At 38.8% G+C, this 23,643-nt stretch overlaps 1 protein-coding gene across 3 annotated transcripts in view; it reads right to left on the bottom strand.

Annotated features, from left to right (window-relative positions):
• Trpc5 (transient receptor potential cation channel subfamily C member 5) overlaps positions 1 to 23,643 on the bottom strand; it is a 272,537-nt gene that overhangs the window by 101,464 nt on the left and 147,430 nt on the right. For all 3 annotated transcript variants that reach the window (XM_070039890.1, XM_070039892.1, XM_070039891.1), the window contains one exon: positions 2,132 to 2,653. In XM_070039890.1, the coding sequence (XP_069895991.1) occupies positions 2,132 to 2,653 (522 nt within the window). The remainder of the gene's footprint in view (positions 1 to 2,131; positions 2,654 to 23,643) is intronic.

The raw sequence follows: 23,643 nt of genomic DNA, 5'->3' as shown, positions 1-23,643 counted from the left end.
AGTGAGGTTAAGTAACTCTAGGCTTATGAAATAACTTAAAGCAAATAAATAGCAAATAGAAGATAAAGACCTTCAGGAGTAAGCCTAGTCACTTATCAACTCTCCCAATATAACCCTTTAAATCTTTATATTGCTCCTTTATTCCTTTGTAATTCCATGTGTGTGGGTGGGAGTGGGGGTGGGAAGGGGTGGTTAGGGTTTGAACTCAGGGCTCTTGTTCAGCTTGCTTGCTATCACTTGGGCCACACTTCAAGCCCAGTTTTCAGTTGTTTAATTGGAGATGGAGTCTCAGATTTTTGTGCCTGAGCTGGCCTGGAGCTGATATCCTTCTTATTTCAGCCTTCTGAGTAGAAAGGACTACAGGCATAACTTACTGGTACACAGATTTCTTTATAATTGTCTTAATATCCTGAGAAGTTGCCCTTGGCTCAGATGTGGTGGCTTGCAAACTTGCAGTCCCAGCACTTGGGAACTTGAGAAAAAAGGATCATGAGTTTGAAACCAGCTTTGGCTAAAGAGCCGGATTCAAAACCAAAACAAAACAAAAATGGTTGCTGCCAGTACTTGTTTTTGTCTTATTTCGAAGGCATGGCATTTTTTTTTCATGAGACAAATGATACAATGTAATTGTCTCAAAGATTGGATCAGTGCTATTTGCTCTTTAACTGGTATACCGACACCTCTTGGTTCCACCTGTTTGAATCTGACTGCCAGTAGCATGGAAGACAGCTGGGAATGGCCATTAAAGCATCCTTTGTGCTGTGCACTGGACACCACGTTTTCTTGTTTATTCCCACAAATCCTTGAGAAGTGGAGAAAGTACTGTCTTCTATATTTTCTAAATGAATAAATGAATGCACTGATGATCGAAGTGACTTTTCTGAGGCCACAAATCTAGTGGGTTGCAATTCCATCCTCCGTTACTCTGGCTCCACAGCCCATGATCTTTCTATAGTCCTGTGCTATTTCCTTGAAGAGTAAAATACAGCTTGCCACAAACCTCCCTAAAATTATTGAGCAAGATGGCATAGAGTAACACTTTCTCAATTATTACTATTATTTTTGTCAGTTGTGGGGCTTGAACTCTGGGTCTGGGCGCTGTCCCTCAGGTCTTCAGCTCAAGGCAAGCACTCTACCACTTGAGCTACAGCGCCACTTCCAGTTTTATGAGTGGTTTATTGGAGATAAGAGTCTCACAGACTTTCCTGCCCCGGCTGGCTTTGAAAGGTGATCCTCTGATCTCAGCCTCCTGAGTACCTCGGATTACAGGCGTGAGCCACTGGCACCGGACTACATTTTCTCAATTATTAATCTGGCCTAACAGGAAAGCAAAACATGTCCTATGAATCTGCTAGAATTGGATTTGCTCTGAGGTATGAACTATAATAGTCTGGAGGTCACCATAGCTGATGTTGCATATTCAATGGTTATCACTTACTTAGTGTTCATCATCAGTTGTATGCTCCATGAAAGCAGAACCAGTGTCTGTCTTCTGTATCCCAAGCACTTAAAATAGTGCTCAGTAAGTATGTGTTAAATGAAAGAAGCCTAGAATCCTAGTTACTTAGGAGACTGAGATCTGAGAAGCATGATTCAGAGTCAATTTGGGCAGAAAAAAATCCTCAAGATTCTTCAAATAATCAGCTAAAAGCTAGAAGTGGAGGCATGGCTCAAGTGGGTAGAGCACTAGCTATGAACAAAGAAGCTAATCGGGAGTATGAAGACCTGAGTTCAAGACCCAGAACAGGCAAAGAAATAGAAAAAAGCAGGAGGAGATGGAAGAGGAGGAGGAGGAAGAAGAGGAGGAAGAGGAGGAGGAGGGGGGGAAGAGGGGGAGGAGGAGGGGGAAAGGAGAAAGGTGGAGGAAGACAGGAGGAGTAGGTGGAGGAGAAAAAGAGGATGAGGACAAGAAGGGGGAAGAGAAGGAATGCCATCCTTTTGAAGAGTCATGTGGCTACATAAAGGGTATATACAGAGACTGCTGTGTCATAGATGAATGAAAATGTCTGTGAGGCCTGTCCAACCATTCATTTGTTAGAAGTCTAAGTGGTAGGAAAATGCTGACTCTGGCTTTGCTGCTGGACTCTGGAGACCTCACACTTCCCTGAAAGCAGAGATTGTCTCAGCTTACCTCTTTCTGGTGGTATTTGATTGCCACCTTCAGCTTGGCCAGGTCATGGTATTTCTGAGGGTCAAGCTCTTCACTGTGGTCATCTCGATGATTGAGGATGATCTCCAGTTCCCGAGAACTTCGAGCTTGGTCCAACAGATCTTTAGCAAAAAGCTTGCATTGCTGGGAGAGCTCCTCATATTCAGCCTTGAACTCATTCTCCACCTTGCTGAGCTCTTTGAGCTCCCAGCCTAGACGGAAAGCTGTTAGAATGGGGTCCTCACTTGATAAGGCAATGAGTGAGGGGCTTGCCAGAGCCTTGTAAATGTTCAGTCTGGAGCGGGAGTGACGCAGGCTGTCCACTTCTGAACTGGACACACACTCCACACAGTTGCAGCGGATCTGGTGGGGCCGTGGAATAGTGACCCGTTTTTGGACAAGCAATTTGATAATTTCATAGTTGTTGGTATGGGCGGCCAGCATGATGGGAGTGATGTCTGGTGTGAATTCTGAGAATTGAGTGTCCATCATCAGAGTGGGGACCTGTATACAAGAAAGCAAGGAAAAGCAAGACTAAACTAAGGAGAAAGAAGGAATATAGGGCCTATGGCAAATAAGGAATTTTAGTCTCCATTCTTTTGACACTTCTCCTTAGCAGAATATCTAATGTTTGTGGAATGTCTACTGTGTTTCAGACATTGTCCTAGGTACTTACCATGTATTAACTCCTTTAATACCTACAACACTGGGGGGGGGTAAATATTCTGCTCATACAAAGGAACTGAGGTACAGAGAGGTTGAAAGACATACCAAAGATTGCACAGCTTTAGTAGGAGAGCCAAATTTAAAACCAAAGCATTATAAATGCTGAGCCTGACTCTTACAATTGTATTACTGCTACATGCCCAGTTCTGGCTGAGACAGAATAGGAGAAACAGAAATAAAGGCTACTGTTCTGACCTTCTGGAGTTATATATATCAAACCTATATAAAGTTAATAACAGCACATTACTATGTTCAGTTCCAAATGAGCCATAGAGACTGCCAGAATAGTCCTTTGAAAGGCTATTGACAACTAATCATCTTAAATACAGTTCAAATCATCAAGCACTGGAAATGGGAAAGAAGACTCTCAAATGCTTCCAATGATGTGTGCATAGGAGACCTTAGGGAGCCAAAGACCTAGGCCAGATGTATCTTATATAACTTCCTCTGGGTAATAAGAAGGTAGAGAACATTTGCTATGGTAATGAAGTGCTATGGACCTGAGGACTTTTAGGTTTGCAGCAGGGTTAGTTACTAATAGCAAAAAAGACCTTTGACAAATTTGCTGCTTGTGTTTGGAGTAAACAGAAGTTAGGAGTGAAGGGTACAGAATTTTTTAGTTGGGTGCACCTCTGGGATAGTATGTTGAACTTGACCAATGAATTAAAAATATCTTCCAACTTTAAGATGTGTTTTTGGAACCTAGACTGTTATCTATCCAACAGAGGAACTAATGCAGCTCACCAGATTTAAACAGAATCCAAAAGTGATAGCATCTTGTATATACACTTATCTAATTGGGGACGGGAAGGGAAAAAAAACCCAATATGCTTAAATAAGGATACAGGTCGACCCATTGTAGCAATGAGATATACAAAACACTATGTTGAAAATGAACTTTACAACTTTGGTGGGGGAGGGGAGGGTAGTTGTGGAGGTGGGAGGGAAGGGATGGTAGGGGGAAAACAAAGGAGGAGGCAACAATGCTCAATAGGAAATGTACTTATTACCTTGGTCATGTAACTGTAACCCCTCTGTACAGCATTTTTACAATAAAAAACATATACAAAAGTGATAGGATCTAGAGCTAGAGAATGGGGAATACTAGAAGAGTCAAAGGAAACTTTATATAGGGTAAAATTGACTATTCAAAATGTGGATAGGATTCCAGAAGATAGAGAAAGAATATTATTACACTTAAGGAATAAAAGAGTTCCAAATACTCATTTTAAGTGGGGTGAACAAACTGAGAATCATGGGGAAAAATCCCACAAAATAGGCAAATATTGTTTTAATCAACAGTTTTTCCCCCCATTTCTTAAAATGGCTTTAAAAAAGCCAGGTGCAGGTGGCTCACACTTATAATCCTAGCTACTCAGGAAGTTGAGATCTGAGAATTGTAGTTTAAAGCCAGCCAGGGAAGGAAAATTTGTGAGACTCTTATCTCTAACAATAAAAAAAGACAGAAGTGGAGCTGTGGTTCAAATGGTAGTGTGCTAGCCTTGAACAAAAAGCTCAGGGACAGTGCTTAGGCCCTGAGTTCAAGCTCCAGTCCTAGCACCAAAAATTAATTATTAAAAATAAATATATAAAATCAGAAGGAAAAGAAAAACAAGAACTAACAATTATTGGAAACCCTAAACAAGGATGAGTTACTGTTGTATTCATTCTTTTTTTGTGACAGTAGATTTTGAACTCAAGGCCTCATGAGTTTGATGCTTGCTTGCTCACAGCTGATCCTCTACTATTTGAACCATGCCTCTAGCCCAGATTTTGCAGATTAGTTGGAGGTAGAGTATCTTGGACTTTTCTGCCTGGGCTGGCATTGAAACTCAATCCATTAGATCTCAGCCTTCTGGGTGGCTAAGGTTATAAATGTGAGTTCCTGGTGCCCAATGTATTGTTAATCATTTTGCCTCCCCCCTAACATGCATGAGGGATTCCTAAACAGAAAAGTGGCTAGAAATCAGGGACTGGGATAGAGGTGGAGGAGGAGTTTTCTTCCTTCACTGAGTGGTTGCACCAGCCTTTGAATAGTTGAAACTTGGCTGCACATTGATCATCAATTGCTAGGATGGAGGAGTGAATAAACATTGTTAAACATTTAGAGGGTGCAGCTCCAAACAAAACAGCGGGAAGTGAGAGGAAGTGAGCAACTTGGCTCATAAAGTAAATTGGACTCAGGAAAGAGTAATCTCCGAAATTAACACAAGCCTACAGGCTAAGGAAGAAGTAGGTCTGAGTGGGCCTGGAAATGAATATAAACACAATCCACATGAAACCCAGAGTTGGGCGAGATGGTAAGTGAGCAATTTGTCACAGTTTGCCCAGAAAGAAAATAAAAAAGCTCGCATCTGAAATTGTTGTCCTTTCTTTGAATAGGAGTATTCTTCATTTTCTGTCACCATCTAAAGGAGTTGGAAGAGCTGGGGACGAGTACCCTGTAGTATTGACTTCCTTGGGTTAGGATGGTGGGATTATCTACTTGGCTGCAGCTTATCTTGTCTTCTCTCCCCTTCCTTGCTCTACTTTTTCTTTTTCCTTTCTTTTCTTTGATGACTGTCCAAGACACACAGAGGTACCTATGAATACGGCTTAGCTGCTCTGGTGTCATGAGGCTCACAGATAAATATGTTTAATATTGAAATGTTTTCCTGGTTACTGATTCCATTGTCCAACAAGGGGTATTGTGAGTCTCCATTTGGCTGTCTGTTTACTTCATAGCAAAAAAGAAATATTTTATAATACATTTTTGCTGGTAGTAAGTACTAGGATTTGAACTCAGGGTCTTGTTCTCATTCTGCTTCCTTTTTTACCTGACACTCTACCACTTGAGCTATGTGGCCAGCCCAGCCTTTCGTTGTTTTTTTTTTTTTTTGTTGTTGTTGTTGGTTATTTTGGGGATAGACTTTCATGGACTTTCCTGTTCAGGCTGGCTTTGAACTCAGCCTCCTGAGTAGCTAGGATTATAGGCATTAGCCACCATCACCCAGCTCAAAACAGAAAAAAATCTTCTAGAGAGAAAACTTGACATTAAGTGCTAAACCAGGTCCTCCCATTCCCATTGTCTTTTCTTTTTTTAAGTAAATTTTTTATTGTGAAAATACCATACAGGGCTGGGAAGGTGGCTCAGTGGTAGAGCGCTTGCCTTGCATGCCTGAGGCCCTGGGTTCGATTCCTCAGCACCACATAAGCAAAAAGAAAAAAGCTGGAAGTGGCGCTGTGGCTCAAGTGGTAGAGCGCTAGCCTTGAGCTGAAGAGCTGAGGGACAGCGCCCAGGCCCAGAGTTCAGGCCCCAGGACCGGACCCCCCCCAAAAAAGAAAGAAAATACCATACAGAGGGGTTACAATTACATGGGCATGGTAATGAGTACATTTCTTATAAAGCATTGTTGTCTCCTTTGTTTTTTCCCTACTATCCCTTCCCTACCACCTCCACAACTACACTCCCCCCACCATTGTCTTTTCTTCAGTAGACAGTGCCATTTTTACCACATTCACTCTTCTCTTGGTAGATTCTTGTGGGAGATGGTTTTGACCCATTCCTTTGCCAGCCAAGGGTCATTGTAAATTCTAGCCTATTCAATAGCTCCTACTTTTAATTTTGAGCCCATCATTTACTGCTTTTTCAAATATTGTGGGTACTAGGCTATATCCAAGACAGCCCTCTTATGCCACATTTAATTGTCATCTAATTATTTAACCCATATATTTCTTGCTTCCCCAATAATGCACAAAAAGAAATTATTTCAACATTTTGTTTGTTAAGGACTTGCTTTAGAGTCTAAAATTTGATGTATTTTTGGAAAAATCTACTCACCCCAGAATTCCCTAGTTTGTGCAAATAGGGGCAGCAAACATCCAAACCTAGCAGTGCCCCCAGGTGTGTTGGGAGAATGGAGGAAGCAAATCTACCATTGAGATCTCTGAAAAATGGGGAAAGACCTAAGGGAACAGAATGCTTTGCTTGCTTGTGTCAATTATTTGAGGCCCCACCAAGCAACACAGCATTTTGTGGAAGGAAAAAATCTGAGGAAATTGAGAAATTTCCATGAACCTAGGTTCCCAACTCTCAGTCTAACCAAGAATACATATGGCAATCAGTCTGTCAGCCAAGGTTGTGCGCTTATCTGCCTCCACAGTAATCCACACATGATGGGGCTTGCTTATTGCTACAGCAGCTAAGGTCACTGACTACAAATCTCTTCAGTGTGTGAGATCCCCACTGCTTTAAAGTTTTTTAGTGGGTCCATATCTGCGCCTTCTGTTCTCACGATTGCTGTCTTTCACTTGCACATTGTAACAAGGTGTCTCCTGGTTCCCTGACTGAGCTCTACTGTTCCTTGTTTTCAGGTCCAGAGTGTATCTCAGTCTTAAACAATAGGCCCTCTGACAAAAAATACTTGGCTGTAGCATGGAGATATTAGGGAGTGATGAAAGGCATTTGTTCCCCAATGCTAGCCTACCACACTGGAGGCATCACATCACACTACCACCCCTACTGGATTTAAAGAGTACAATAAAGGTTCATTTCTCCAGCCCATTGTCACTAGAGCTGCCTGACTTACCTTGTGCTTGTGGTTTTGGTTTTACCTCCTCACTGGTGGCCTACAGTTGGAACTGTGGACTGTTGGCTATTTTTTCTGTTTTTTTTTTTTTCCCCACTGTATTTTTCCATGCTTTGTAATTGTCTTGTTACTTTTTTCCTGACACCTAGTTGTCTTCTCTTTCTCTCCCTGAAATACAGTTTTTCCTTGTTCCAATTATAATCAGTCACAGTCACAAGGCTAATATTTTATCCCAGTTTCTATCTTTCTCCCATCATCATCCTGTTGCTTTCTCCTTTAAAAGCTGTGCAGGGAGCATGGACTATCATAAGGATAGCATTGTAAAGAAAGATTAAGATTAAGATTATGTAATGAGGGTCCAAGGTTTCTGCTCATAATCTAGACTTTAAGAGATAGTCCATACTAGAGGCCAATTAAAGAGTCAATAACAGAAATGAATTGCAGGTATAGATGTATATGCATAACCATTATGGGTGAATGGGAAGAACTGCTAAACTTTTGGAGCTTCTACAGCTACTCCTCCACCTCCTACAATTATTTGCATTAACAGAGAAGAGGGCTCAGTGTTGTTATTTTCAGGAGAAGTCAGAAATATGAATTTGAGATTAGAATGTTTAAATTTGAAATGTTGGCTCAATTAAAAATATTAACAGTGTTCGGGCCAGACACACACATATGTATATATACATTTGTGTGTGTGTGTGTGTGTGTGTGTGTGTGTGTGTGTGTGTGTGTGTGTGTGTGTGTGTGTGTGTGTGTAAAATTTGGCTTCAGTAAACCAGTTTATGACATTGTGTTAGACATAAATTGTGAGACTAAGGAAGGATAGGTGAAGAAATTGAACATTTAGATAGACAAGATGATCAAAGAACTTGTATGCCATTACTGAACTTTGATGTTATCTGTTGGCCACAGGAAGTGACCAGTTTTTTAATTTAGGAAAATAGCATAGCTTAATAAATGTTTTACAAAACTAGTTTGGACAAAGTATGGGACACCAGCAGTGTTTGTAAATTTTTAACAATTAACTTGCCTCTGGAGGAAAATGAAAGATCCTGATTTGTAGTACTTTCTGATTTCTATGGTATAAAGATTTCCCTGGGACAATTTCAAGCTACTGAAGTGCTGCGGAGCACAGAGTTGGAGAGAGTAGCAGACCACCACCCTTCACTAGGTGGTATGAGCCATATGCAGCAGACATGAATTTCAGGATGTTAAAACTAGTTACAAGATCTAAATAGTCTGGGTGAAGGAATTGTTAAGAACTTAAAACTAGATATCACTTCCAGAGACAAACAGGAAAGAATAGATTTAAAATATGCACTGGGTGCATTAGGTTAAGGAGAGAAAAAAAAGCAAGGATGTTGGTTTTCTATATTGAATGCCTGGTTTAATGGTTCTGTTAATTATTGTAATAGTGAATAGAGAAAGGCAAGTTTGGAATTTTAAAAAGTTCATTTGGGGACATATTTAGTTTAAAGTCTTTATTGAAATTGCAACAAAAAATTGTATCATTCAAGCCTAAATATTGCAAGAGAGGTCAGGACTGAAACTATAAATATGTGAATCTTTAATCAATAGTAGTAGTTGAAATCAAAGAATGGAAGAGGTCAACTTCAGTCTACTCATAGATGAACTTATCTAGTCCAAAGACTGGTCTATTTCACTTTCTAGAACAATTGAAGTGTGATAGTTAATGTTGATAGTCAACTTGGTTGGATTAAAAATTGCCTAGTTGAGAGGCATAGGTGGCTCATGCTTATAATCCTAGCTATTCAGGAGGCTGAGATCTGAGAATTGAGGTTCAAAGCCAGCCTGGGCAGGAATACCTGTAAGACACTTATTTGCAATTAACCAGCAAAAAGGCCAAAAGTATACCTGTGGCTCAAATGGTAGAGAACTAGCCTTGAGCAAAAATGTTCAGGGACAGTGCCCAGACCCCCAGCTCAAGCCACTGGACCAGCACAAAAGACAAGAAGAGAAAACAAAAAAAGAAGGAAAAAAGGAAGGAAAGGAGGGAGGAAAGGGAGGGAGGGAGGAAGGGAGGAAGAGAGGGAGAGAGGAAGGAAGTAATGAAAGAAAAGAAAGAGAAAGAAATTCCTAGATTAGTGAAGTACATCTCACATTAGTGTGATGGTGAGGATATTCCAAAGACCATTTGATCAAGAAAATTATGATTGACATTAACAGATTAATTTCTGGGTGCATTTATAATATGATGACATTATGGAGCAGTGGTAAAAAGTAGAAGGGAGTGTCCAGTTAGCAAAAGTAGATCCCTAGAGGCCTGGAATCTAGCTGTATTGCTTTGTGTCTACTTTCTGGCTTTGATGACCTGAACAGTTCGGTTCCACTATGTCCTCCCCGTTTTGATGAAGTGAGACCTGTGAAACTGTGATCCAAAATAAATCTTTTCCCACTTAAGTTGTGTATTTTAGGTATTTTGTCACAGGGTTTCAAAAGTGACTAACACAGATAGGAATAGGGGAGGGCTGACCTTAGTCTGGAAGAAGGACCACTTATCCTTATCCAGGAGCCTGCAGGTAAAAAGCAAATTGAGTGGTGCTGTGGTAAGCATACAGTTGGAGAGGGCTGGAAGTTGAAGTACTTCCTATCTAAAAATACTTTCTCATTGAAGTACAAGGTGAGATGAGATGCTATGAATGAAGGAGGGTGCATGGAGAAAGCTGAATGTATATGTGGAGGATTTTCTTAGGGGAAAGCTAGCAAGCAGACCAAGGGAAATAGAAAGTATTTTCAGGCACTGGTGGCTTTTGCCTGTAATCTTAGTTGCTCAGGAGGCCAATATCTGAGGATCACAGTTCAAACCCAGCCTGGGAAGATTTTTTTTTATTTTCCAGTTCTGGGGCTTGAACTCAGGACCTGGATGCTATCCCTGAGCCTCTTTGTACTCAAGGCTAGTGCTCTACCACTGTAGCCATAGCACCACTTCTAGCTTTTTTGAATAGTTTATTGGAGATAAGAGTCTTACAGGCACTTTTCTGTCTGGTCTGGCTTTGAACCACGATCCTCAGATCTCAGCCTCCTGAGCAGCTAGGATTATAGGTGTGAGCCACTGGTGCCAGGCTCTGGGGCAGACTTTATATCCAATGAAATACCAGAAAACCAGAAGTGGGTTATGGCTCAAAGTGGTAGAGCAATAGCCTTGAGCAAAAAAAAAGCTCAGGGATAGCTCCCACGACTTGCAAAAAGAAAGAGAAAGATTGGAAGAAAGATAGAAAGAAAGAAGGAAAGAAAGAAGGAAGGAAGGAAAGAAGGGAAGAAAGAAGGAAAGAAAAAAGAAAGGAAGGAAGAAAGAAGGGAAGAAAGAAGGGAAAGAAGGAAGGATTGAATAGTAATGATGTTATACATTTATAATGACAATCATGAATGGCAATGTGTGTCTAGTTTTTTCTCTCCCTCAAACTCTTAACAGTCAAGATATATGCATAGAGAGTTCATGCCATTGGAGTGATCCAGGATTGAGGTTGGGCCAGGTGTGAAAAGTAGTTGGTGATGAAGTAGTTTAGGTAATAATCACAAGGAATAGAACAGGTACATAAGGGATGAAGGGAATTAAAGTCTCTTTGAAGTAAAAGGGTAGACAGAACTGGAGAGTAGGTGAACTGGAAGGGTAGAGACTGGCTAGATATTGTGGCACTGGAGGATATGATAACCACCCCTGTGATGCCCATGAAAAGGGTTGATTGGCATGAACTGTATGTGGTAATTAACAGAGGTATAGAGGTTGAGGAGTTGATAAGCCAGGATGCTTGTTGAGTTGTCCAGATGGACACTGAAATCATGCAAGGTTTTATGATGACACATCTTGGACTCAAAAGAACAACTGTGATCTGTAGTCCAAGATCATCATGGATATGACCGGTAGGAAATAGGTCAGTAGATGATCAGGAGATTGTGAGAAGAAATGCTGCAGTCACTCTGTTCTGAAGTGTTCTCTTTCCCATAGTACAATTTAGGCATACCTCTCTTGACTTGTTCATTTACTATCATTTTTGATTGTCCTATAAAATTGAGGAAATAATAGTACCCAAGTAAAATCCTGAGGATTAAATTGGATTATGTGTGCATTGTTTACACAATAAGGCTTAGAATACACACGCTTCTCAACAAATATAGTCTCTTTTATTATAGCAACTAATGTTATAAAAGTATGTCAACAGAACTGCACATTCCTCAGCACAATAGATTTTTGCTTTTAAAAATGATTTTTAGCTGGGCATGGGTGGCTCACACCTGTATTCCTAGCTACTCATGAAGCTGAGATCTGAGGATCATGGTTTGAAGATAGCCAGGGCAAGAATATTTGTGAGATTCTTATCTTCAATTAACCATTAAAACATGGAAGTGGAGCTATGGCTCAAGTTGTAGAGTCTTAGTCTTAAGCACAAAAGCTCAGAAACAGCACCCAGGCCCTGAGTTCAATCCCCAGGACGGGGACACACACACACACACACACACACACACACACACACATACACAATTTTAGGTTTAGTTTTAATTTTTGAGTTAGGGTTTCACTATTTTATTTATTTTTCAAGTAAGGGTCTAGGGTGGCCTCAAACTTCCAGTTCTCCTAATTTGAACCTTCCAAGTTTTGGTATTATAGTCTAGTACCACCATATCCATCTTATATATTTTTTCTTGTTCTTCAATATATCCTACACAAAACTGACATATATTGAAAACCTTAAAAGTACCCCTATACAAGCTATTATCTTTTGTGTAGTTTTTCTGTTATTGGCAATATTAGAAATTAGACTAAGGGCTAGCCTATGATAGATGAATACTCTACAATTTGAAAGCTCCGAGTCCTTTGCTTTTAGATAGTCTCATGCTTTTTGCCCAGGGAAGCCTGGACTGTTACTCTTCTATCTTCGCTTCCCAAATTTCTGGCATTACAGGAATGAACCACTCTCCCTGGCTTCCCTTCTATATGCATTTTAATTATTTCTCTAACTTAAAACAAGTTAACTCAGAACTTCATTCACCTTCTGTTTGTAATCTCAGGGATGTTACCTACACAATCTGAGTCTGTAAACTTAACCAGAATTGCCTTCTAAAAGATGTTCTTTTACTTTAGATTATTTCTGTACAGATTAGGTTAGGTTAACTAAATTTTGTGATTTTTTAAAATCCTGAACCTGTGGGTTTTTGTAGGTTACAAAACCCTCAAAACCCTATCAGAAAGAATAATTAAAACAAAAAAGGGTGGGAGGGTATCTCATGCCACTTCCTGAGTTTGAATTCCGAAAATGAAAAATGAAAGTTGGCAAAGACTTTAGATAATGCCAAAAAGAAACCTGGAAGTCCTTTCCTGAATATTCTCTGGGTTATACATACCTTTGATGGCTTTTTATTTCATAGCTCTATATATTATAATGCAAATATTTCTTATCTGACACATTACAATTGATTAGTCCCTATAGATAATTGACTATTTTGAATCCATCTGTAAATTACGTCAGCATACCGGGTGGCCTGTAATGAAGACGCTTTCTATAAAAGTTCAGTTAATTAGTATTTTAAGCTTTGAAGATAATACAACTGTGCTATTATAGCAGGAAAATGGCCATAGGCAGTCCATAAATGGACAGTCATGGCTATACATAATAAAATATATTTACAAAAACAGGTGACAAAGGGTAAACAAAGGAGGAGGCTGCAATGCTTGATAAGAAATGTACTCATTATCTTGCCCATGTAATTGTAACTCCTCTGTATAGTATGTTCACAAAAAATAAAAATTAAAATAAAAAAAACCAGGTGACAGCCCAGAATTTGGCCAGCTAACAAACCAGAATTTGCAGATCCCTGGTTACTGATTTTATAAATTAATTAAATTAAATGAAACATTTGACATGTTCTTTCTTTAACTTTTAATGAAGATCAAGATTTAGCTTGGTGTTTTAAAATTTTATACTGTTACTGCTGTTTTGTATTCATATTGAGGTCAGGTAGAAAATTTGATTTCATTGTTTCTCATTAAGTTTTGCCTTCTCCTTGAACTCAAAAATCATGCTGAATGATCTTTTGCTTCCTCTTAAACACTTTGTTTTATAAAAAGAAATAAGAAGGTGGTAGGAATAGGAGAAAGAAATCAAAAGTAATAAATTAGATTTCATTCATATCCTCTACAATTGTGTTTCTAAAGAAAATGGGTGCATCAACCAACTTGATTGAATTTTCAAATTTGCAATGATGGAGGCTAAGGAAGCAACCAGTAAAGCAGTTTCTTTGCCTGCAGTTTCATTGCTTGCCACTCCCCAAGGCTTTGTATTCAGGCCTTAATGAGCTTGTTCTGGGATTTGCCCTACGGCTCCTTGTTGAAATAGTAGTATTATATACTAAAATCCTTCTAGATGGATGAACAGGACACAGAATTGACCTGTCAAGAGCTAGTCGTGTAAAGTTCTTACAGTGCAAGGAACAGAGTGAGAGTAAGTCACCTTCCTCATATTTTTGCCTAAAGTCTGTCACTAGAGGATATCACAGGAGTACAGGTCATGCTCCATTCCTCCCTCTCCCAGGACTGGCTATACATGATTATTGACTACAAGTGGCTCAAGTGATACATTTGTTTCCATTAACTTCATCACTGGAAACAATCTGCTAATTGAACATTTTTTTTACCTTACTGTTACTAGATATACACAGGCACCCTTGGTGGAGTTTATCACAGTTTTTTGAAATTAAATCTCCACTTGTTATTAATGAAGACTCTTATCAGGAGCAACTTCATTTGTGTCCACAATACTACATTTACAGGCTCAGCCTCTCTGGTTGGCACTTCCTCAGGCAGTATTATGTTGGAAATGAATTCCTGTCTTATGCTGGGATTTAGTGAAATTACAAACGCCCCTCCCCCCACTTTCCACCTGCTGAATCCCTTCCTCCCTATTGCAACATGCCAGATAAAATCAGTGTTCAGCCACATTTTAGCACTCCAAAAAATGATTGGAAATGAAATTTCAATTCTTTGTATTATACAGAAATGGAGACCACCCGCATCTAATCATGGCATATTGCCATGTTCCTGCTCTGCCTATCTATAAAGTTAGTTAAATGGTAGTGTCAATGTATGAGCTACATTGGCATCAGATGAAAGAGAATCTATTTCTTAGACTCTGGTAAACAGAAAATCATGAAATTGTGAATTTGCTGGATTATGTCAGCTGGTTTCAAAGCTAAGGTTTATGAGAATTTAGGCCAGTGACAGATTACATATCCACAATGGACAAAACTTATTTGCATTACTCAGATTCATGTTGCGACAAACATATCCAAGATAGTTTATAAATAGCTTTATATAGCTTGAAGGTTCAAACCTAAGATAAGGTAGCCTATTGGCTGGGCTTCTGGGGTGTCATAATTCCTTCTGAAGCCATGTCCAAATGATTTTAGGACCTCCCACTATAGTACACCTCCTAAATATTCACAGTACTTCCTAATATTGCTACCTTAGGGACCAATCTGTTAATATAGGAAATTGGCGTGCCTGTGTGTGTGTGTGTGTGTGTGTGTGTGTGTGTGTGTGTGTGTGTGTGTGTGTGTGTGTGTGTGTGTGTGTATGTGTCTGTGTCTGTGTGCGCTTGTCCTGGTGCTTGAACTCAGGGCCTGGGCACAGTTCCTGAGGTTTTTTTCTGCTCAGGCTAGCACTGTACCACTTGAGGTACACCTTTACTTCTGGACTTTTTGGGTGGTGAACTGGAGATAAGAATCTCACAGGACTTCCCTGCCCAAGTTGGCTTCAAACCAGTATCCTCAGATTTCAGGCTTCTGGTTAGCTAGGATAGAATTAAAGAGATACAACAACAGTGCCTGGCTCTGCATAGGAAGAGCACTTGAAGAGCATTCCCCATATTTTAAAGTTACTAGGAATAATGTTACATAATCCACTGGCATTTTTAAAGATAAATACAGATCAATAATGAATATAACAATGGCCAACACTAGCTTAAATATCAGAAATAAATATAGTACTCATGGCTACTGCTTCTTGGACACTTTCTGTATGCTAGGCACCATGTTGGAATGTCCCATTTAGTCTTCACTATAGCTCTATTTTGTAAGCATAATAGTTATTTTACACCAGAGGAAACTCAGCCAAAAAGTAGCTAAATGCTTGTGCAAGGTGACAGATCTAGGAACTAAAGAAGTCAGAATTTGGACCTAGGAAATTTAGCCCTGAAGTTATTACTGTTACCTACTATAGGATTCCATTTTCAAACCAGAAAAAAGATCAGCAATATGATTACCGTGCATATGCAAATCTTAATACCTTACTATTGAATGTACCAATATATTTTATGGATTGCAACTGGTTTTGAATGTCAATATTTTCAACTGATCTTCTACTTTCAGCCTAGATACACATTTATAGCATTGTTTAAAATTTCACAGCCTACATCACCATTGTTCATTTCACATCAAATGGCAGTTCTTAGGTTTTCAAAGGTAAGTACTAATCTAAGAGAAAAAAAAATATGCTAACTTTATGGGTTGTAAGAGTTTATAACTTAAGCATTCCAGTTGGAGGACATTAGGAAGGCATCTTTCTTAAATATTAATAGTCACAAAGGACAAAGTGTTAAGTGAATAACTCTGTCTCTTTTACTCTCAAACTATGGGTTGTATGACTAGTGGTTGGAAGCCACAGATTCTGAAAAGTAAGGTGTACCCTGAGTTGTATATTAGAAATGAAAGAAAGACAAAATATGCCAAGGAAGGATGGGTAGACTGTGTTATGACAGGGGTAGACTGTGTGGTGACAGTCCTGGGTTGAGGGAATTTTATGCATATTTAAACTGTTACCTGACTAAGAGAATTGTAAAAAGGGTGAGACACAAGATAAGTAAATCAAAAGATGTGTTTTTATCAAGATAGGGAAACAGTGAGAAGTGATGCTCTGATCAATGTGTCTCAAGCATTGTGTGGATGGAGCCTTAATTTAAGTGTGAACACACGAGTTCATCTTGCAGGTAGGCCTTTGGCTGAGCTTAATATAAATAGATTTTGAGGAAAGCCCATAGTTCTTGGTCCAATTTTTTAGGCCACCATGTGATTTGTAAATTCAATTTCTCTTACAAATTTTTTTACTGGAAAGAGGATAGCCACAATCTGATATAGTTTTCCATGTCACTGCTCATAAAATTACTATGATGGGTTTAGGTCATATCACAAAGGTTTCTGGACAGAGCTGAGAAGCCAGGACAATGCGAGGGTATGGCAATTTCATGGTCATCAACTGTATGATAGAATTGAATATAAATAATCTTTTTACCATTTAATAATTTTTAATTGGCACTCATCTTGATAGGAATGCATTTACCAGTAAAATGAAACAGAAGAACAAAAAGAGGAGCTCATACAAACAGATGGTTTGTGAAGTTCTATTTTGTTTTAAGTGATTTACAGCCTCACAGTAGAAACTAGATAGTCATCAGGTATTCCAGTTTAAGCCTAGAAGAGCTTGGGTAATTAAAGAATTAGCTTTATTTGGCTCTTAGGGAGTAAACAGAAAATTATAAAAGGAGAGTCCTACTGATTGTCCTCAAAAGCTGTGAATAATGAAAAAGAACTAAAGTAGATTTGAGTAAACTACTTCCAGAATACATGAGATAGAAATTTCCATTCTAGAAATGCTTGTTCCTCCTGGCTTGTTTATGAGATAGGATATAATGTTTTTGCTTGGGCTGGCCTCAAGTTCTGATCTTCCTATCTCTTTTACCTGAGTAGCTGAGGTTACAGCTGTATGATACCATGTCCATCCAGACACTTAGTCTTAAAGCTTCACAATAATCCCCCATGACTCCACAGCCCAGACTGGCTTCAAACCATGATCCTTAGATCTCAGGCTTCTGAGTAGCTAGGATTAAAGATGTGAGCCCCCAGTGCCTGGCTTCATTTCATCTTTTGAAAATGCTCTTTTACTCTATCACACAGCCATAGTGAGGATTTTCTGAATCTTTCTGCTGTTTTTATTTTAATTATAATTTCTATTTTAGACCATGCCTTTGCGCTCTCATTTCATTATGAGCAGTTAAAAGTAGTCTTGTCTCAGCCTGAGTGCTTTGCTACTTAGAAATTTCTTATACTAGATTTCCTGGTTTACTGCTCTTAAATTCCACATTCCACAAATCTGAGCCCATGGACACAAATCTACCAACTTCACTGCAATATGATCATTCTATACTTTCTACTATCTTGTTTCTCAGATTCCTGAGACCGTGTTCAGAATGGCTCTTATTGTTCATATTGCTTGCTATCTGCATTCTGGCCATAACCATTTGAGCAATCCATTAAGAAGTCGTCTTCTTGAGTTCTTCTAAACTGTCTTCAGAAACAACTTTAATGCTATGTTCATAGGGGTAACACATGTTTTTCAAGCCTGGTCCTCCATTCTTCCAGCTTCTTCCAACTACTTAATTCTACAGCCATGTCCACATTTTCAGGTATTTATTGTGTTAGCAACAACTCATTTTTGGGTACCAATTTTTTTTTAACTTACTCCATCTTCTGCTGCTATAAACGAATTCCACAGGCTAGGTCAAAACAGAGAAGTTAAAAAAGTCATGGTTATAGTGATTGAAAAGACCAGGACGAAGGGATGGTAGGGGAAAAACAAAGGAGGGGGTAACAATGCTTGATAGGAACAATACTCATTACCTTACTCATGTAACTGTAACCTCTCTGTACAGTATTTTTACAATAAAAAACATACAAAAAAAGAAACAGGAGGGGAAAACTGTGAGAGAGCAAGGGAGAAGGTGACATTGCCCCAAAAGAAATGTATTTGAATAGGGTCTGAATAAACACTAACACAAATAAAAAAACAAAAAACAACAAAAACCCCCACCAAAACCCAAAATCTCGTAATATGTGAAGGGAATGATTTGGTGAGAAGGAAACAGGGAGGTAAAAGGAAGCCAAAGAGCTTCCTTTTTATAATAAAGCCACTTCCATAATAATACATTAATCCATGTGCTGAATACTCTGCTTATGAGGGCAGAGCTGTCATGATCCATGAACTCCTGCAGTTGCTATGTTTCAAATACTCAACCTATGATTTTTGAGGATTAAGATTCCAACATATGAAATTTGGGGACCTACTAAAACTGTAGCACCAAGTCTTCCTAGGTGAGGAGTGGGGATTGCCAGCAGTTTATAGCCTCTGAAGTAGAGTATAAAACAAAGGCTTAGTCATTATATCAATAAGCAAGGGGCCCAGGCATAGCTACCAAAATAGAATATTCAGAAGGGGGCAGAACCTTGTTCAACTTGATGATGACATACTGAACTACTGGCCTCTACTTCTAAGAGTCTCAAATTAGAAATAGCATTAGACCTAGGTCCTTGACCAGGACAGTCAGGAATGAGAGTATGAGTCCTTCACTATGGATGAGATGTCTTCATCGGCAGGAGTTGGGGCCAAGGGGGCAGAGATCTGAAGGGATACCATGATAAGAAACTGTGCAGCTTACTATGGACATTGCCTTTTCCAGGCTTGATGAATTATGTGGTTTCAACTATTTTCTATTAGGCTGTGATGGGTCCATGTGATCTATACACCAGATGCTAAGAGAACTGACATGTTAAGTAATGGAACATCATGTGGATTAAGGGAGCAATACCAGTGGGAGGTCAACATCTCTCTTCAGCCAAACTGAAAAGGAGGCAGTAGGTATAATATCTACTGGCTAAGCCACCATTAGGGCCCTTGATTATTATTGTAATGAAAACCCCTGGAGTTATGGATGTTCTAGGCAAACGTGAGACAAACTTGCTATGACTACAACCAACATTGTTAATTGTTAATGCTGAGAGAGGCACCCTGTGACAATTATGTTTTGTCAGTTGTGGGGCTTGAACTCTGGGCCTGGGCACTGTCCCTGAGCTCTTCAGCTCAAGGTGAGTGCTCCACCACTTGAGCCAGAGCCCCACTTCCATTTTTCTGGTGGTTGGTATGAGCCACTGGTACCCAGCTCTGTGACAATTTTGTATTCAAGATCTTTCTGCTTGAACTCCCCATCTGAATTTTCTGAGGGGTTTCTCTCAGATACATCCATGTAAACAGGAGCTCTTACTCTACAGCAGGACTTGATGAGGATTAGGAAGGCTTTCAGAAGGAAGTCTGAGTCTGAACAATGCAAGCAAACTTTTAGCATAGACATCTCAGATGGACATATTTCAAGAATATTTTCCCTCTCTACTAGAAAATCAATATACAAAATTCTCTGGTGGCTTTTATAGCATACATTATTTGAAGAAGTTGCATTTTCTGCAGGGCGCTGGTGTAGCACACCTACTGAGGAGGCTGTGACTTGAAGATTGTGGTTCAAAGCCAGCCCAGGCAGGAAAGTTCATGAGACTCTTATCTCCAATTAATCATCCAAAAAGCTGAGTTCTTCAGCTCACGGTGAGTGTTCTACCATATGAGTCCCATGTTACTTCCAGTTTTCTGGTGGTTAATTAGAGATAAACGTCTCCAAATTTTCCTTTTCCAGGCTGGCATTGAACCATGATCCTCAGATCTCAGCCTCCTGAGTAGCTAGGATTACTGGTGCGAGCCACCGGCACCCACTCTCTGAGATAATATAATTTTTGATTGATATAAGAAGTTGCCTAGCCCATCTAGTGATTAAACCTTGGGTAATATGTTGGCATCATTCAGTTTCAGGCTAGCTCTTTCCAAACAGTTTTTGACAAGCAAAGGTTTTCAAACACTCCTTTTACTCATTAGTTTTCTTTCTATCACATCTTGAGAGAGAGAGGAAAATTCTCAAGAAAAAAGTTCCTCTTTCTAAACTGTATATTTTCAGCTGTGTGTGTATAGCACCATCTCAAGCAGGAAACTTTTTCTTCTTGTTAACAGACCAAAGATTGATGGTTGCCTTGCTTAGGGATAGGGGAATGGAAAAAGAGTTTTTTTTTTTCTTGTACACTCTCAAGCAAAGGGCATGGGATGCTGGCACTCAGGGATAGTTAAGCAAGGTGCTAATCACTACTGAATTAAGAAAAGATCAACTGCTGTGTCCTTAGTTCCCTGAAGTCAAAAGTTCGTCAAATTTGAAACAACATGGGGAAGCAAAAATATTTTAAATATGGTGATGATCTTTCAATAACATTTAAAGCATTTGCCTCTTTGAAAGATAGACATAGTCTGATATCTTACAGAGTCAATGCAACCTTTCACTCTGCAGCAACTTTTTAGGAGTGCAAGGCCAGAAAAAGTTGGCCTTGAAATGAACTGGGTTTCCAAGTTAAATTTACATAATTTTCTCTTTCATTTGTAATTAATAAGGGTTAAAGGTCTCACAGATGGATAAAATGTTGTAAGTGGGAAGACTCCATAGACATAGAGATTGCTTGCCTTTGGTCAAAAAGGGGCAGCAAAGGGGTCTAAACTTTATCTATAGTCACATTAATAAGCTAGACATTACTTTGACAATCCAGCCATACATTTGAGAATTCTGAACAACTGACAGGTGGATATAATTGTTTGAGATTTCTTTCATACCTTGCCAAAGTTTTGATCCATCAAATTATCATAAGGGTATTTAAGTATTTCACAGGCTAGAGGTGAATGTATTAGATGAATTATAGTGACAGAAGAATGCCACTATATTTTATATAATCCAATGATTCTACGATTAAGTAGATCACCAGCAAACAAATATCTTCCAGAACTCCAGAGGTTTTATGCTAAGAAATGTGTCAAGACATCATTGTGTAATTTTAGTGAACTCCTGTTTTTTTCTCTTAAAAATTATTTACTGTGGATGTGTAATCTTGCCTCCTTCCTAAGTATCAGGTACAGTGCCCATTTAATAAGGCTTACAAACTACTTTTAGAGTAATATCAAAACATTGCATCCTTGTGAGATGATTTAGTATTACACTTTCATGCTTTTTTGTGCTGGTCCTGGCGCTTGAACTTGAGGTTTGGTGCTGTTCCTTGAGAGTTTTTGCACAAAGTTAGTGTTCTGCCACTTGAGCCACAGCTCCCTTCACAAATTTTGATGTTAACTGGAATTGTCTCACGACTTTCCTGTTTGTGCTGGTTTCAAACCGTATCCCTCAGATCTTAGCCTTCTGAGTAGATAGGATTACAGTGGTGAGCCACCTGTGCTCATCCCTTTTCACTTTTTATGATAGAAAGCTGAGTAATTTGTCTCCATCTAGTATATAGTTGAAAGAAACAAGAGAAATCTACTCGCATACTTGGTTTACTATATTGAATATCATTATTGATACATCCACTGCAAAACTGTAGAATTCACATAGACATAAAAGATGAGATAGTTCAGTCTCATCATACATAGTAACTCTTTTGTTAACCACTCAGTTTCTATCTAATCTGTCTCTATTTAAACATGTCTTGAGGTGATATGACATTTTATTTCTCTCTAGTGGTGAGAGTACTGAAATTTTTACCAATGCCGTACTCATCTTTAGTAAGAAGAAGGGCCCCAGTGTTAATTTTTAATGCCTTTGTAAACCTGGCTTTTATATAGTAAAAGCCACTTAACTCAGTCTAGGAAAGGAATAATGCTTTTCTATCTTGCAGTTCATCCCCACTTGGTACAAGGTAGCTCTGTGGCTATTTCCTCAATCTATTGGATTTTGGTCTCAAGAGTATTTCAGAGTGGTTGAGAAGAAAGAGCTCAGGATTAGGTGTGCTAGTTCTCTCTTCTTGTTATCTGACTTCTAGGTTGTGTTCTTCTGTCTTGACAATACTGGTTAAATTATTTAGTTTACTAACTCCAGCTTTCTCTTGGGTACAATAGGAATGATCAGTGAAGGTTAGCCTTCCTTGCACATTTAAACAGCTTCCCTGAAATAAGCTCTATGTCATTTTCTCCCAAATAGATTACAGGATGCAGAGAACACTCACTCCTTATTCTGATCAGACAAGCTATTGCCCAGAATAGCTTAGCACTGACAGTAGAATATGCGAACCTACCTTGTCTCATTTCCTGCTTTACAAATGGAAATCAGCTAATTTAGAAATTTTGGCAGTCTCAGATTAAAATGATAAAAGGTTTTAATGCTAAAAGCAAGAAATGAGGTTCCCAATAGGAAAAGCAGACGTTAATAACACAAGGTCAAGCCCAGGCTCACCACTATAAGCTCTCTGATTAGGCTCAGGGGAAGGCTAATTTGTTAATAAAAGCTCTGAATTATGATCATATTGGATAATATGAATGAATGTTTCTCATCCAATTCCAGGGACTGGAGACTACACAATAAATGAACTTGGTTTTTAGATATAACTGTTTAGTTATTAAAGGGCATTCTTTAATGCTCTCCTGCCAGACTGTAATAATACAGAAACAAAGATATTGTCACCTCAGACTCTTCCATGAATTTCAAACACCATGTTTCTAGAAGCCTGCCATATGACAAGGGACTTGCTTTATTAGGTTGATGTTTTCTTAGGGTACTATGGAGATCAGTAATTTTGCCTTGAATTTCATTTAGAACAGGTAACACCATCCCAAAAGAGCAAACACTGTATAGATTCAAGATTTGTTAGCTTTAGGGTGTCTTTCCTTTCTACTAAGAGCTAAAATGTGGGAGATTGCTTAGCATAATCAAGGAAAATGTTTGCACCTGTAATTTTCTTTTCTCAAATAACAACTTCATTGCAATGAAATCAGAAAAAAGAATGATGCATAATAATTTCTCACATTATCCTCTTAGTAAAACTAATTTTTATGCTAAAGGCCAATCTCTCTTCTTGTTTCTTCTCCTTTCTTCCTCACTTAGGACTGAGCTACATACTCTTGTGCCTCAAGCTCAAACTGTCACTTTAAAAAGAATATAGACATTCTTTCCTTTCAATTATGATACTTAAACACTAAACTCCAAACTTGGAAATAAAAGAACAATTAGATATGAATAGTCTTTTATAACAGAGAAAAGCTTAGATATTTTAAGTATCATTTAAAAGTCTCATTTGCAGGAAGACTGGAGGACCCAGCATACAATTACAGTTTTGTTCTTTGCTCCAGTCTGGGTAAATCAATGTTCTCTAATATGAAAGTGATCAATAGATTATTAATGATATTAGTATATAAAGAGTTTAGATAAATCAGTAAGAAAATATAGAGATTATACTAGAAAAATAAGTTAGACATATAGTTAACTATGACAGAATATAACAATTGGTTTATAG

The sequence above is a fragment of the Dipodomys merriami genome, unplaced genomic scaffold (assembly GCF_024711535.1).
Source record: "Dipodomys merriami isolate MVZ:Mamm:240054 unplaced genomic scaffold, mDipMer1.0.p SCAF_3, whole genome shotgun sequence".
NCBI classification, from domain to species: Eukaryota; Metazoa; Chordata; class Mammalia; order Rodentia; family Heteromyidae; genus Dipodomys; species Dipodomys merriami.
This window is presented reverse-complemented; position numbering and strand designations above follow the sequence as displayed.